The following is a 17502-nucleotide window of genomic DNA, read 5'->3' on the forward strand; positions in this document are numbered from 1 at the left end:
TGGTCGCCAGTTTACGACGGTCACCGGGGCGCTAGTGAGGAAGGTATCTCATCCCGACGCGTCGCACCTCGCCGAGGAATGACATCCCACCGCGCGGGTGGGAGTGCCTGGCCTTCGTCCTCCACCAAGGTCACCAACGGTAACTCAACCGTCACAGACATCGAACGGCTTGAACTCAACCGTCGCAGGTCAAAAAATTGGGGAAACTCAACCAGGCATGGCCAACCTAAAATGGTTTAGCTTGCTATATAGACTCACAAGGGCAACGACCTTGATCGCAAATGGTTCAAGCAGAGAGTTTGCATTTGATTTCGCAGTTGTCATGCTACCTGTTTGGCCAGCCTCGGCCATGTCGACGATAACGTCATCTTCTGACCATCCGGACATAGTGACGTCAGAAGACAAAGCGAGGCACGGACCGAAGCAACGGCCAGTATGTGGTGGCAATGGCGTCTGCTGGTTAGTCCAAGCCTGACCAGCTCCCACATATCAACTGCCTTTGTACTGACTGACGAGTGGTATCGGTTGAACGCGATACAACCAATGCATAGCTAACTATATCGATAGCTACATATGAGTATATTGCCAGAACCTTGGGCATGATATCGTCAATCCATGGCCCTTACGTCCCAATCAACATCAGACTGCGCATTCCACCCATGAAAGTCGGCCAGACTGTAGTCTGAACGCATTGGTGGCTGTCAGCGTCCCGACCATCGTCCGCACCGTCACAGCACGGCAGGCCGGGTCGGAAACCGGTCCAATTGTGAACGAGTCGCGACTATTCGAAGCTGGTCACGAAATCAGGCGGATTTGGTCGGTCAAAGATCCTTCATAGAGACTGATCTAGAGGCGGGCAGATGATTGGAGGGATTAACTGGAGCGCTCAAAGGTCAAGTCAGAGTCTGTGGACATTGTTCAATACCGATAAGCGTTGGTCAATGGTAATGGTCGCCAGTTGTTACAATGTCCTTAACGGTCTGAAGTTATTCGTAACTCTCGGTTACAGTGATGGTTAGTCAGGAGTCGTCAGGGTCAGGGTCAAGATGGGTCAAGGTCACTCAATATCCTTCATGAGGCTAGTGAGGATCGCTTAAAATCGATAGTCCAGACATATAGGGTTAGGCCGGGGAGCCACCACCTGCCTTTTGGATACCATACACGGCTGCCCGAGATCTAGATAATCTGATTTCACTTTGAATACCAGTAGGTGGCATCGGCTCATGGAAATAACAAGGCCAAAACTGGATTGATTCTTCTGGTTATGGCTAGAGAGAAACAAAAATCGCTGCACGACGCTCCACTTCACAAAAGGTGCTCACTGTGAAATTTACTCTCAGAGCTCAGGACCAAGCGTCTTCGACATATAGCTAGCTTAGGAATCATCTTATGTGTTGTTTTCAACCAAAGAGGCCCGAATAATCAATACGATTGCCACACTGATCAGTCCGACGATGGCTTCACACAACACGTCCTCCGTACGTCGCCTGGTGTTCTGGCGCTCAGCCATCGGCGCAGTTCATGTGGGGTGACGGTGTGGGTCGCCGAGACCTCCAGTTTCGCAAACAGTCGAACATCCGACAAAACCTGACCTTGTGATGCAACAAAGCGGGCAGCCACGCGCGCTGTGCTGACGGCGGCAGCGGCGGCGGTGACACCCGTGGCTCTGAGACCAGCGTGGCGTTGCGAGATGGGCCACGCGCTGCCGCCGACCTACGCTTGGCACCGTTGGGTGCCTCGCCGCGCCACCGCCGGCCGACGGCCCGTGGGCGGACCTGTAGGAGGGTGAGTCACCGGCGGAGCGCAGCCAACGGCCGCCAAAGGGATCCTGTTGGTTTGGCACATCCAGGGGTGCGGCCAACGGATGGGAGAATTTGTTTTCTAAACGTCATCGAACAGATGCCACCAAGGGAGTAACCCGACAGCCCTGGACGGCAGGGTGGGTAAAAATGCATGATCAGCGAGCTGTGGATGGCTCTGGCACCGCAATGTGTGCCGTGGGACTGAGACTGCACTGGCACACCCGGGTCCCAACCGGTAAAACTAGTGAAACAAGTGGAACTGCGGAACCCAAGCCCCAAGGAGAGACCCGCCCGACTTCCGGACTACCACCGTCCACCTAAACACAAGTGTGTCACGAGGCGGCCGGGCGGCGCCGGTGGCCTCTGGCCGCCTCCGTCGGCACTCGGCGTGGGAACGGCGTGCTTCTTTCGGCGTCACCTTGACTGTCGGTCGGCCAGCGCGGGGCGGCCGGGCGGTTATCTGGGCCAGCGTGATGACCACGGACACGGCAGTCGACTGACCGTCGCACCTGGCCCTGCTGTGTATGGAACAGATAGCCCATCTCTACTGTCGGTCGGGACTAGTCCTGTCAGTCGTTCTCTCTGGAGCTTGCTCCTGTCAGTCTGGCCCACTGAGTTTTGTAAACCACTCCTTTATTTCTTCCAAATGTGCTTTAAAAGTACCAAACCGTCAGGCAGTCCATTGGTCCCATTGGTCTCAGTCAGTCATTCCGCCAGTCCCATCAGTCTCTCCCAAAAGTCCTATCAGTCCGTCCCAACTTTCCTTCGTCCCTTCCCACCAGTCTCTTCAGTCCGTCCCACTATTCCAGTCAGTCCATCCCACCATTCCAGTTCGTCAGTTCGTAGTCCCGTGATTCCAGTCCGCGAGTCGCGTGGGTGTCAGCCCGGCCTGACTGGCTCCTCGCGACCGTAACGGGACCCAGCGCGGTGGCGGCCGAGCCCGGGAGAGACTGGCAGCGACCGGCTCCGCTGGTAGGACCACTGAAAGTCGGTAACTGCGCCAGAGCTGTGCCCTAAAAACACCTCAGTAGATAGGACTGACCTGGCACCAATTACCGCCACAGTCAGATTGTCTCGAAGGGATGGGTCCAAAGCAAACCCCGGGCTGCGATATATAGGGAGTGCATTGCCGCATCGGATCACCTTGTCATGCCACCGTGCCCCGGCCTAATTGACCTGACGTAACAGCGACCTGCCCCCCGTGGCCTCGCTGCCCGCCGGCCGCCGTCGCCGGACCGCTCGCGAATCGGCGCCGGCCGCGCGCGGAAGGCAGGGAGGGCGGTCGTCGGACCGGTTGGCCCTGAACGGTGGCTGCAGTGGCGGCTGGTACTGGCTGGACCGCGGCGAGCCGACAGCCGAGGGGCGGCAGCGGCCAGGGGGAAGGAGGTAGGAGTCACGGCAGCAGGTCAGCCGTCGCCGATACTGAGTGGACACACACGTAGTTACTGGTGGCCGACAGCCATAAGGGGTATATGGGCATGGCCAGCGCCTGACAGCCGTCAAAAGTACTGAGCAATACCTGACAGCTCTGTCAGAATGTCTGTCATACACAGGACTTCCTGGGTGTTCACTTGTTCAGGGAGTGACAAGGACCTGACGTCCGTCACAGCATGGATGAAAGAACCTTCATCCATGGTCACAGGGTCTGTTAATGACCTGACGTCCGTCAGAGGTACTGATTGGAGCCTCACGACTCATACAGGCTCCACTGGAGACAAAGCTGTTGCTGCTAATGACCAGTAACCGGTATACCTGATATCGGAACCTGACAACTGTTGCAAGACAAGGCATTGCCCACATGTCAGATAAGTCTAAATACGCAGGAGTAAGTGACCATTTGATTAACAGCCTTAGAAATTATGAACTGTCCTTCCAGTAAATTATTTTGCGTTCGCTCGATGCCCGGAATAGCCCACAAGGTAAGCGGCGTTGGCAACAGCCGGGTTATTCCAATCTCACGTGTAGAGCTCAGACTGTGAGAGGGTGTCGTGAGAGACCGCGGCTGATAAACTGACCGCTATGTCAGTCCCAGCCCTGCCCAGAGCCGGCGGAGCAGACCGGCGCGGCGTGGGGATGGTTTTAGCGGCGGCCAAGGACCGCCGATCACTTCCCAGCGGATAACGGCGGGCGGAGGGAACAGCTGACGCGGCACCGCTGTGCCATGGGTGCTGACTATGAAGGAAGACGATAGAGGGTCTGTCGCTCTCTCAAACGAGTGACCAGTCCATCTATTTTGGTGAACACCATCAGTATCCAAAAGTTACCATCAGAATACCATTCAGTCCATTTCGGCGGCCAGCACCACAAGCATCCCAGTCGCAAACCAGCATAATCAGTCCAGTGTAGGCAGGATTTGATGACACTAACCCAATCAGTCCAATCCTAAGCAAGCCGACCGACACTAACTATCCACTTATCCACTCCAGTCTGGGCCCATGTCTAGTCGGTGCCGACCAGCCACCACTAACGGTGCTGGAACCACGGGAAAGTAGCCCATGGCTTAAATTATTAGTCCTCCGTCAGTCGGTCGGTGCGCCTCTAACCGGTAACGGAACAGGCCCGACGGGCCGGCCTAACTCTCACCAGAATCACACCAAAGACCGGGCCCAGCACGGCTAATAGTCCGCGTCCGGGACCACTGATCGATCAGATCTCAGCCCCCCCCCCCCCCCCGTCAATGGTCCTGCTCGGTCCATCAGTCCAGCGTACTCCAGAGACAAATATTTTATGCGTATCTTTCTGCTCTTCTCAAGTCGGTAGGCCCGTCTCATAGTCTCAGTTTGACATTTCAATCTGGGATACTGACAGTGGGATGCACTCTTGAGTCGCGGCATGCGGCCACATATTGAAGTTAGCCACATATTGAGCATGTGGCTAATTTTATCCCGAACAGTCAAACCTCTGACATGAACAGATGCCACGCTGCCCTAGTTAGTGACCGTTAAAGTTTACCTATAATCGTGGGTTTTTACGTGTCTTTTTTTGTGGCTAGGATCATATTTATGCGATTCTTGCTGGAGCAGCCTATGAGGATTTTTCATATAGTGCAGGTAACAGGAAGACGGCTTAATCGCGGGCTGGCAAATCAGGTCGGGAGAATTAGAGAATGTGGGTCATGTGTGTACTTGAAGACGGACATCCTTGTAATGTAAATCAATGAACATCCGGGACAAGCTTTCTTGTCTATCCTGTAAAATCTTGTGAAAAAGACCACTGTTGTATTATGCGACCAGTTGTTTTATTAGCAAAGTATAATATGCAAATATGCATGCATTGCATGCTTCATTCCAAATGCATTGAAGCCTGACAATTAACGAATCCCTTGCGTGGCTGGAACCAATTAAGATATTGATTACACGTGAACTCAAGACCTCGGTTGAAGACAAATTATCCTCGGTAACTTCAGCGAACCCATCTCAGCTTTCTCTGTCTTCACGCTTTGCACAGTCATTATCATATTTAGTGTATTTTCACTCTCAGTCATTCTGGTATGCACTTTAAATGCGTACGTATTTAATTACCCCATTTCCCTCTCTCCCTCTCACACAATAGATGTTCTTACTGATTGATCATTTATGCATTAAAAATAGAATTTATCATGTCCCGTTGTCAGTTATCCATTATAATAGAGTTGCATCGATCGCACATACCTACCTTTTTCACCGCGTATCGACTGGTGTGTTTTTGCCTCCGGGACACCTGCATACCTACCACCTGGGCTAGCCAACCGCTATCGACCGGTCCTGTCCAGCCAATGTTGTACCGAGTTCCCCGGGGCGGACTGTACCGTTCGCGCAAAGCCCGCCCGGCCGACAATGGCAATAGTGCCGCTGATCCCCGGGGCAACGATCGGCCTTAATTTCCCTCCCCTGTTCGCTCTGTGGAACTAACAAACAGCTGCAGCACACCGCTGATCACGCACGTTACCACCCCAGCACGTGCCAGATACCAACACGTCACCACGCACGTAACCACCCTCACACGAGCCAGGCACCGATCGATCCATGGAATTTACCGACCAGCCGGGGTGGCTAGCTTGCTGAATCGATCACCGTTGTGTGTGCGAATACGTCGATCCAGCTCCCTCCCCGACAGACAAACAGCCTATGTAAAATCAATGCGCGCTCGCCGTAAGCGGCAGTAAGCAGCACCACCTGCCGCGGAAATGCGGCGTCATCGGCCTCGTTACAGCCACCGGACGGTGAGAGCCAGCTGTCCCGGTGCGGTGGTGGGCCGGCTGCCGGTGACCCCGGGGCGAGCAGAGGTCAACCCCCGGCCGCCGGGTCACACCCGCGTGGGAAGGAGGAAGGCGGTCACTTCCTCCCCGCTGGCTGTGGACCGGTTGTGGACTGAGTGTGGGCCGGTGGAGGCCGGGCAGTAGACTGGCCGTATGACTGAATGTGGACTGAATGTGGACTGAATGTGGACTGGCAGTGCACTAGCTGTATTGACCGACATGCACTAACGGCAGTGAGCCGGCTTAGTTCTGGCCAACGACTGACTAAAGGTCACTCTTTGACCACCTGTGGAGCGGTCTTTTGACTGTCCGTGGACCGACCATGCATGGATCGTCCATACGTCCATAGGCCGGATGTCGGCCCACTCAGCCACGACACTACCATTCAGTGCCGTCAGCCTGCGAAGCGGCGCAGCGGCCGGTAAAGCTCCTGTAACACGGGCCGAACACGGGTCGACTTCAGCCGCTCATTCACAAACGCGGCCGAAATCGCCCACGGCGGCAGGCCGAGACCAAATAACTGAACTGAACAGGTGTGGGTAATTCCGCGGTCCCTGTCTTCCCTCCAAAGCGATAGCCGATACATTCACCCCATCGCCGCCTCACCAGGTTCTACCAGCTGCTGCCCGGCGCCATGGCCATACCGGGCGATAAAAACGGGTCTGAGCCGCAACAAAGGGCCGGGCGCGGCGGCCCAAGCTCGACGGGCCGGCAGCGGTGCTCCCCACTCCCACCGGAGCGGACCGGCGCGGCTGAGAGTGGCCGGCTGTGGTCCATGGTCCATGACCGATACCGATCAACGAGGACCGGCAGATGGTCCGAGCCTGGGACCAGAGCGGTCCCACTGCCGCTGGGAGGAGGATCGGTGTTCAGGTGCTCGGCAGTTCTCCGTTAGGTGAGCAGTTGTAGCATATCGGCGATGAGTGGATGCATATAGTCGTCGATGCATTTGAATTTACCCTCTAAACCGAAGCCTCATGCTCCTGCTCCACTTCCAGTTTCGTCTCCAGTCTAAAACCCGTTCCCACCTCCCAATCCCGATCTTCCCAAGCTCCTCCACAGTTTAGCTCCAGACCGGCGCCGGTGCCACGCCCCTCTACGGCGTACCAAGTGTTTTTGCCATCAGTCCGAGCAGTCAGGAGGCCATTTCGGGCGTCTCGGTTAGCCTGCGGCTGGCCGGGCAGCCTCCAGGCCACGGCCCGTGACATTGACCCGCTCGCCCCCACGCGGCGCGCGTTGCACAACGGACGACACAGGGCGCGTGGCGCAGCGGTCGGACAGCGCGTGGGTTGCCCGCGCTATCTCCGACCGGTGCGGAAATCTGGTGTGGGCGGTACGGGGAGGAACGGTACCTGGCCTCCAGTCAGGACACGGATGTATGAAGGGGAGACACGGTATATCCTTCTAGTCAACGGACAGAGACACATGCAGGAGAGAAACATTCCCTGGCTCCCAGTCAAATGACGGAGAAACAGTAGAGAAGTGCTGCCTCTCCACCACTTTCAGGAAAAGGAAGTAAAGGGGAGAAACGGTACATTTTCTAGTCAACAGGCACTAGGCGGCGGTACAGAGGAATAACAACCTTACACAGAATTCCAGCCAGCAGAGAAGAAGTCAAGAGCTCCTTTCAAGGTCAGCAGCAGTCAGGCGTTTCAGCAATTATCTCCCTCAGAGGAAATGTGTGCGCACCACATGGCCGCTGGGTAGATGAAATGGGATGAATGCTGCTACTGGCAGTTGTTAGCGAGATTACTGTTCATATCTGCCACTCATGATGGCTGCGAAACCCAGACGTCAGGTGCAAGCATGAAGTAGTTCTGCGGCTAAGACTGAGGAAGTCAGGTGGGCACTCCCGGCGGAGCGCATCACCCACGAAAGGCAAAGCTCGACTATGTGGGAGTAACTCCGGTTATCATAGGTATCGTGTGACGGACTGTGATTCCTGCCAAGCGGTGGATATGTCTCAGGAATTCGCCGGCGGAATTAGGTCGGTCCGTCGGCATGAAGCTGGAAACGAGGCCGACGCATCGACAACACTCTGCACTCGCGCTGTAGCGCCTTTGGGTCGTCAGCAGCTTCTCAATAACGACCGTTCATCACATAAACAATCTCAGGGCACTGTCCGACAGGTTCACTACTCTGTACCGACAGAGACCCTAGCCTGCAGGCGGCGGCCGTCCCCATTGTCCGGCAGGGAAGAGGGGTCGAGGACCGGTGCTATCACCGAAACAAAGGCGAAATACCTCCGGAGGCTGACACCAGCCGTTCAGCCTTCAGTGAGGTCCACCGGTAGGCTTTGTTGACTATCATCAACGTGTTTGATGATCCCCCACGGGGTTCTTTCGCATATGGTGACCACAGGAAGAGACACGGGCCGTTTTTTTCGTGCCAGTCACCTCGTGCTGGTTTCGTTGTTGCCGCCCCCACCTTCCGCGGCCGGTGGAACTCCTCAGCTATATATGGGAGGGCTCAGAAGGGTGGCTCGGGAGGAGCACAGCTTCTCTGTGCAGAGAACGGGGTCCAGGGGTGGCCGATCTGCGCGTCGACTGGTCCAGGGCTGTCCGACCTGTGTGGCAGCGATTGCTGAAGGCTCTGACCCGTTCTTTTCGGTGTGTTTGACGGATTTAACTAATACATATCTGATATGACTTGAGTGTCATGATTAAAAAACTTTTCTTCAGGACTATATGTAATTAATGTTTATGTTTTTTTCGGAGTTGTTCAAGAGGATAGGTACAAATATTACATTTATTCAGATATTTCGGTACTCGTTGTGGTACCTTCATCGGTGAAATGGCGCACAAAGTTTCGGTTCGTAGTTCGACAATCACATACAATACAAAAACACGCGACAACGTCATCTAAAAACCTACACTTTAAATATGCCTGAGAAGACCTAATTACCTAAACCTAATTTAGCACCAAGCATATTACAGGCAATCTACCACCTGTTGGTGACTTCTTGTTTTATAATAAAACTACAACTGTTGGGGACAAACTTGTAATGTAAGGTTCACAATGGGCGTAATTGTATGACAAAATATACGAAAAAACGATATGAGAAAAGGTGGCGGCCGCTGGGTGAATACTAGAGGTTCTATAAGCTAGCGGTTTGAAGACGACGATACTATGTATGCTGCGGGTCTAGGTTAAGAGAATATCCCATATGGGGCTCAAACGGACGCCGCCCTCGTCAAGGTTCATAGTGGCCTGTGGCGTTAGCTTGACCTCTATGGCTTCTCGGACCTTGCGCCTCTTCCAGTGACCTTCAGTGGCTAGCGTCTTGGCGGTGAGTGGGTTCAAGTCACCCCTGCAGGTGCTGAAGTGTCTTGCTGTAGCAGACTTGTCCAGCCGTGCGTGCTCTAGTATTCACCCAGCGGCCGCCACCTTTTCTCATATCGTTTTTTCGTATATTTTGTCATACAATTACGCCCATTGTGAACCTTACATTACAAGTTTGTCCCCAACAGTTGTAGTTTTATTATAAAACAAGAAGTCACCAACAGCTGGTAGATTGCCTGTAATATGCTTGGTGCTAAATTAGGTTTAGGTAATTAGGTCTTCTCAGGCATATTTAAAGTGTAGGTTTTTAGATGACGTTGTCGCGTGTTTTGTATTGTATGTGATTGTCGAACTACGAACCGAAACTTTGTGCGCCATTTCACCGATGAAGGTACCACAACGAGTACCGAAATATCTGAATAAATGTAATATTTGTACCTATCCTCTTGAACAACTCCGAAAAAAAACATACACATTAATTAATACATATCTGTTAAACCTACGGATGATGTCGCCTGACTTTTGTACCATTACGGATTCGGCGCAATGCCAAATAAATTACAGTCGATCCTCTGAAAGTGGCGAAGTTTTATGCGCGCAAGTAATGCATAGTGTATACTGCATACCAGCTACCTGACACATTCTACACGAATTCTCCATTGCATTCCCCTTCCGTGCTGTGACTACAGCCCCACGGCGGCCCATGCTGCACCTGCAGGCGGCCGGGCCGTTCGGCCGGCAAGGTTCCTGACCTGGCACCGGTGCGGAACCGCAGCTGCACGTCCGGGCTGGGCTCGATGCTGCGCCGCACGCGCCGGTGCTGAGCCGCCAGCGCCGACGCGTCGTACTCGATGAGCTCGTAGTGGCGGATGAAGTCGTTCAAGATGGTACCTGAAGGGAGAGAGATGTTAGAATTTAGAGGTGACGTAAGGGAAGGCGATGGGAGGAAATTCATAACTTACAGAGATGCGGAGAGGGAAGGAGCGTCAGCTGGAGGCGTCGTTTGGATTCGCTGGCTCAGAGATTCATGGTAAAATAGGTGTCGTGATCATTTAGATGTTCGATTTGAGAGGGATTTGTGAGATTATTCAGTTCGTGGGTGCAGCAAGTTTGAGCTGATTTGCCGTCATCTGCCGTTTCTTGGCAAAACTATAAGGCGGGATGCAAACTAGCCATGAGTCTCCTCACATGGTTCTTGTTGTCTCAGAGCATGACAAGAGCACTGAACATGACATACGGCCGACTTTGGACATATACCCAACTCCAAGACAAGGAACAAGCCAAAGAAAAGCATAACCAGGACATACGAGTCAGCCCTAGGTCTAGGCAAAGCACGGACAGGATACGAGCCGGCCTCGCTCCTAACCAGGAAACTCGTGCAGTGTGCGCTGTACGTCAGTGTAACAGAACCGGTCCTTGCGGGAGGCCCCAGTCGGGTGTGTTGGTGTACCCAGTCACAGGTCTATGTGTGTCGGGCTGTGGGCGATTTGGTGCCGCAGCATTGACGATGAGTCAGCAGCGATGGCGGTCGAAATGGTGGTATCGACGAAACAAGCACGAACAGGATATGGCACTGGGCGAACTCAAACCACGGGACCCACAGACCTGGATTTTGGAACTTATTACGCATGTATGGTGTTTGGTTCAGGCTTTTTGGTTTAGGATGCTGACGTTATTTGTATCTACATAGTGTACGCTGGCTGACCACTGGCTATTGGTTGCAGTGAAGGGAGCCGCACCCCTTGCAACCGCAGGCCGATCGCCAGAATCGGACGAGTTAGCCCGTGAATCACCACTTTACAGGTTTCCAAAGGCTTTCCGTGGATCGGTTAATAATGGACCGACGAACAGATGGGCAGACGGACAGACGGACTGGGATAGACGGATAGACAGACAGATGGACAGACGGACAGACGGACAGGTAAACTATAGGATATCGTGCCGTCTCGAATATGAATATTGTATATAGCACAGTCCGACAGAGGCTGACGGCCGGCCGTCGGCTGTCATAGAGACGTTAACGAGAGCACAAGAGCGTATCTCGGGTTAGGTCGGTCCGTCCGCGATCGTCTGGTGCAGGTAGCCGTGACTGCGGAGGTCGAAGGTGGATGCTACTTGCGAGGTGGACAGAGTGGACCAATGAGTGGGTAGATACATGATCGTTATTTATTTTCAGATGAGTGACCAGTGACTATGGCCATTGGCCAATTATTATACGGCCAGTGATTGGGGCAGTTTTTGATGTCCGGGCAGGCTGGGTTGCCGGCGTTGTGTATAATGACAGTTTTCAGTGGACGCAAGGTTGGCTCCGTGTTCAAACACAGTGGACAGTTGGACACACAGTCCGTGGTCCGAGGTGAGACACAGTGGATACCTAGTCCATCCCGAGGTCAGACCCGTCAGACAGTTCAACTCCCAGTCTGTGTTTCGAGGTCAAACACAGTGGACACCAGCCTGTACCGAGGTCAAACACAGTGGACACCAGCCTGTACCGAGGTCAAACACAGTGGACACCAGCCTGTACCGAGGTCAAACACAGTGGACACCAGCCTGTACCGAGGTCAAACACAGTGGACTAGACACACAGCCTGTACCTAGGTCAAACAGCGGACAGTTGGACAGGCAGCCTGTACCGAGGCCAAACACAGTGGACATTTGGACACACAGTCCATCCTGAGGTCAGACTAGGTGAGCACGAAGTCTTCCCGCGAGGTCCAACTCTTCGGACTCCAGGGTCCGGGCCGATCCGGTCACGATGCACGGCGATAAGTGGGGAGATACGTGTGACGCGGGCCGCACCCTCGGCCGGCCCGCAGAACCAGTCCGCGGCAGTCGGAGGGCTGGCTTTCTAACAAGCATGACGTGCCGTGTGCACTGTGCAGGCTTTGCGATAGGCAGGGTGGTCGAAAAGACCAGCTGGGCGTCCCAAGTTCCACTCTTAGGAAGTGGGATGTCACAGATCTCAATAATGTAGATCTCTTAGGATGTAAAGTGACAGTACTTATTTGACATAGCTGATCAATCAACATCCTGTCAAATTGGGGCATCTAAAGCCTACTGCTCAATCCATACCAAATAACTCATCTACGAGTACATAGTCAGCCAGCGGCCAGCGCTGCAGTGGATGACGACTCACCTCTCGCGACGTTGACGCTCGCTCCAAGCACCAGCACTAACACGAGCACCAGCACGAGCGGCGGTGCGGTCCGTCGCGTCACCATCTCCGACGGCATCTGAGGCCCGTCAGGCGGCTCAGCAGCTCGCCATCGTGCACCGCACACCGCACACGCACCGACACACGCGCACTGCAGCCGCCCCCGCAGCGCACCGACCGCCGGCACTCCGCCGCCCTCACCGACTCGTGCGTCTTTGTGCCGCCACCGCGCCGCCGCCGCCGCCGCCGCCGCTCCGGCGAGGTCAGCTGGCGCGGAGAACGGGCCGTGACGTCACGGCGCTGAGTCGCTGACGTTACGACGGCCGCCGCCGGCGACTGCGGAGGCGGCAGAGGCGACGAGCGCGTGGTGGACTCCGAAACGGAAAATTTGACGAAGAAGCATTGGCCACGCTGCCACAAGCAGTTCGACATCAGATAATTTGGAGTTTCGCTAGGTGATTGATGGTTTGTTTCATGGAATGATAAGTGTTTGTTTTTTAATGCCTAAATTTCGTACCGATATCTGCCACAGGAATTGCTTCGAATCGTCAAATGCGATTTGTTGTAGCCATCGAGGCGAGCCAGGCGTTCTTAGTAGGTACTAGGTACAGAGATGCACCATTTCATAAATCATCCGCTGTCATCAGTTCAGCTTTTACCGCGCCCACACCCGTAGGACCGATTCCGCTAGGCGGATTAATTATTCTGCGGGGCTCGATATTGCACAATGCTCTGCAGTCTGCATGCCAACACTTGCAGGGCAGACAGCAAGCCATAGTAATTGACCACTGCACTGATGCAGGACAATCCACTTTGCAAGCCACTGTCAAAAATCGCTTGAGGACCGGTTTGGCTGCGCGCTCTGGTATCGCCCGACACCCGGCGAAATAACAGCATTAGGGGACTGTGAGTTGTGTGGCAACTGGCAAGCAGTGCTCGGTTTTAGCTGAATTCCGGGAAATGATTATCATCGGTGAACAATCACAGTTCATGGTGGTGGCTACTCTGAAGAACAAGGAAAACGCTGCCATCAAAAGGAAAAATGGTCCATGAAAAACTAACGGCTCACTTTCGCTATTTGGACACTGGACTGCTACGCAGCAGTCTCCGGAGCATGTAACTAAGTTGTGTTCAGTCTGACCTTGCGCCAAAATTCCTTCATGAATGCAAATATTAACCCGCGCATGACTGGGGTATTTTCCATAACGCGAGTGACTGAGGGGAGGGGGGCTCTCCAGAACCCCCCCCCCCCCACCTCCTTTCTCCGAAACTACTCGGCCAATCGTCAAAATTCAAACGGTGTCTGATAGCCCTGGAAAAACTGTCGAGCGAAACCTATTTTCATTGACCTCGAGGTCACCGATGACGTCCCAGGTTAGGTCAAAGTAAAAATTATCGGCATTTTTGCTTGTTCACAATTCAGGCTCTGGCCGCCGGCTGACAAATCCGATCAGGCTCATTTTTGGTTTACGCACTCCTTGATATATGCCTTAGATACCCTGAGGATACCAAACTTTTACTTCGAATTTAAATGTGGTGTGTATATGTGTTCGTGGGTTGAGGGTGAGAGGGGGAGGAGTGCTTAGGCCATATTGCCAGTTTCATATTAATGCATTAGAAAAACGTGGTGCGTAGCGCCGCGAATGAACATCGTGAATAAAAAATCATTTGGACAGGCCGCGCTAAAATGCCGAACCCAGGTCACCTCAGGTAAGGTCACCAGGTTAAGTTACCTCGTATAGCATTTTTGGGCATGTTTGCTTATGAGTTATTCATCAATTTACTAAAAAGTGCTGAATGGGGAACATTTGACCTTTCTTAACATTTAGAAGACTTTGTAGCCTGAGCTAGGAAGGACCTAAATATTTATGAAAGGAGTCTTTTGAGGCTATCAAATACTTTTATTCGCGCCCTTTTCCATCTCTTTCAGTTACATCATCTAATGTGTCCTAAAAAGACCCCTTTTATCTTTGCCTTAAAAGAGTAATGTCTTTATTTGATTGCATTGACAAAAGTAAGCACCAGTTCGAAGTTTTCTATTATACGGACCAGAGTGTTTACGGAAAACCGAATGATTGGTGGCACTCTTCCTGTGCGACATAATAGTTATACGAAAAACAGCTAGAAGAAAAACGGCCAGAAGGCGACTAAAAAGACGAGAAACGTTTATCTGCGGATTGGCATGCTCGCAGTATATACGTTCTTTATATACCTTCTTAAGCAGTACTTTTTAATGTCTTATTATCACTAAGCATCGTTTCTGAAAAGCGCATTGGAGACAAACTTTCACGTATCCTTTTGTTAGGTGACTACTTGTGTTTTAAAGTCGACGCCTTAACGTGCGATTGTATGGGAATTAATCGATCATTGTTGTTAATGCGATACAGGCTGATATTTTTGGATATATTTCATTGACTTTCATTATATAATCGTATTCCATATTGTAGCGTATCCTATTTACAACGAACCCTACACTGTAAAAAATGTTAACTAACTTCCGTGTTATCATGGCAAATCTCACTAACCTAAAGCGTGTAAAGTTTACACGCATCTACTGGTCAAACGTGTTTTATATAACACGCTTTTAAGAAAAAACGTGTTATGAAACTAAGACATTAGTTTTCGACGTGGTGTTGACCTACACGCCTTTTGCGTGTGACCGTGTTACTTAACTAATATCTACCTGTCAATGTACTAATATTATGCGTGTAGAGTAACTAAAAAGTTAGTTATCCTGGCAAATCTCACTAGGCAAAAGCGTGTGAAGCTTACTAGCATTTTGCGTGTAAGCGTGTTTCCTTTTGTGCGTGTTATGTAACACCGAAGTCAGTTATCATGCAACTAGGCATCGCCTAGTTGCAGGATAACTAACTTCGGTGTTACATAACACACACAGAAGAAACACGCTTACACGCAAAATGTGAGTAAGCTTCACAAGCTTCTGCCGAGAGTTGCACAACGTGCACATGTTATCCAGGCAAATATCATTAGCCAAATGCGTTATAAACTTCGGGATCGGGATGCAGTGTGTAAATACAAAGTTTACACGCATTTGGTTAGTGAGATTTGCCAGGATGACTCGAAACGTGCAAATATGTTTTACAGTTTATATACATGTTGTGCGTTTTCACACACCGTGTTGCGACAGGCGTCGAAATTTTTATTAAAAAAAAAAGTATCATACAGACGAGTATTTAAACACAAAGATGTTTATTCAAACCAACGAATGAAGCAACGCAACCAACCTCAAGCCAACCAACGTCATAAATCAGTCGGTAATCTGCACCGGTCGTGGTGACAAATCTGCACTGATTCACACCTGCAATTATATATAGCCTGCAGGAATCCGCACCAGCCATGACACCATACAGGCTCCAAATAACTATCACGAAAACATTGAGAATGCTTCATTTCTGTCGATATGGGTAAACTAAATTGCAACAAAATGGCAAAAATTCCCTGACCGAACAATGGTGGCTCATGTGTCTACAAGAAATTTATTTGACAACATGGGTGCAGTGACAGGAATTGCATAAAACAGCACCTCACCGCGTTCACTGGTTGAGTGCCCAACCAAAAATTAGGTACATTTAATTTCTTGTTCAAAGCTTAATGCGGTTTTAGTGTGCAACATGCTCATTGTTCAGTCCGTCATATGTACTTATAGACGTCAATTGACAGTCAACAAATGAACAGTGAGTGTCTCCAACCTGAGACCCTATAAAGCCTGGTTGGAGGTTCAATTGAAAAGAAAATGAGTGACATAGGTACATAAACCACACTAAAACGCCAGCAATATCTGCACTGATCTTTCCCATAATCACTCACCATACCAGTAAGGATGAAAGCCATTTCCAACAATCCATATCATTTCACTGTTTGACTTATTATTATTCTTATTCTTAACATCACAGCAGCTCCTTACATACTGCACACGCAACACTTATACGCCACAGCTCAGCTCCTTCACAACGCACACGTCCTCTCCCTTCTCCGACATGGCACAGACTGAACATGGCGGGCGCAGAGGGGCGCACAAAATGGCGATTTTTTTTTCAATTAACTAAGGTCTTTGTAATGCTACAACAAAAAGGGTAGTAAGAAAACTAAGATTGTGGGTTTCAACATGCGTTTCATTTGTTAGTTAACACGTTATATCTAGAAAAAAAGGCAAAGGAAGCATAAACAAACATGTTTGTCAAATAACACGGCATGGTTTGCACGGATAATATTTGTCGGCTTACAATGATGTTAGCTTTTCTGCTTCGATGAAATGGATGTGGTGTTAGGTTGCAAACATATGTGTTATCTGACCCGTTTTTTGCAACAACGTGTGTTTTAATACTAGATTTTGCTTGAAGAATTAACTAACTGGTTTGTTAGCATTTTTTACAGTGTAGCGAACTGCTGCATATATTTCGTTACTGCAGGATTTACTCAACTGCTCCAAGCATTTGCACCTTATCCGTGCTACTGTAATGAGCTGCAATTGCGCGGGATAATGTCAGTTCATATCATCAGTCAACGGCCTCTAACCATATTATCGACCGATGCTCGACCAGCAGGTCCCTGGCCAGTACTGCGGTACATAGGACCGTCCAAACCAGCTCGGCTATTGACTGCGTCATATTGATGGCGGGGGAGGGGGAGGGGGCACGTGCCACCGCCGGAACTCCGCCGTTGGACGCGTTGTCAGGCGCTACCGGCCACCATCTGCCTCTCCCCTCTCTCCCCTCTTTCCTCCCTCCCTCTCCCCGTAACCACCACACACACAGAACCATTGACGATCGATTTAGCACCGGCTTCCGCGCCAGCTGACGATGACGTCATATTGGCCAGGTGGGCGATAGACGCCGGACAATGACGCTGTAAGAACGCATCATCGCCGAATATTTCCGTCATCACTGTCATGGTAAAGACTTAGGTATTAATGCCGCTGCTTCAGTGACAAATGAATACGAACGTTAAAGGGACCCTCCCACCTTCAAAAAAGTTAATGAATTGGCATGAAAGTGATGTCCCTTGGT

At 51.5% G+C, this 17502-nt stretch overlaps 1 protein-coding gene across 1 annotated transcript; it reads right to left on the reverse strand.

Annotated features, from left to right (window-relative positions):
* Positions 1-10073: 10073 nt before the first annotated feature.
* On the reverse strand, positions 10074-12677 carry LOC122375824 (disintegrin and metalloproteinase domain-containing protein 10-like; the record flags this gene model as incomplete). Its single annotated transcript, XM_043355360.1, has 2 exons — positions 12458-12677; positions 10074-10212 (listed from the first exon to the last, which is right to left on the reverse strand). Coding segments are annotated over exons 1-2 (236 nt in total), but the record flags the coding sequence as incomplete, so codon positions are not given.
* Between the last annotated feature and the right edge of the window lie 4825 nt (positions 12678-17502).

The sequence above is a fragment of the Amphibalanus amphitrite genome, unplaced genomic scaffold (genome assembly GCF_019059575.1).
Source record: "Amphibalanus amphitrite isolate SeventyFive unplaced genomic scaffold, NRLGWU_Aamphi_draft 001931F_arrow, whole genome shotgun sequence".
NCBI lineage: Eukaryota > Metazoa > Arthropoda > Thecostraca > Balanomorpha > Balanidae > Amphibalanus > Amphibalanus amphitrite.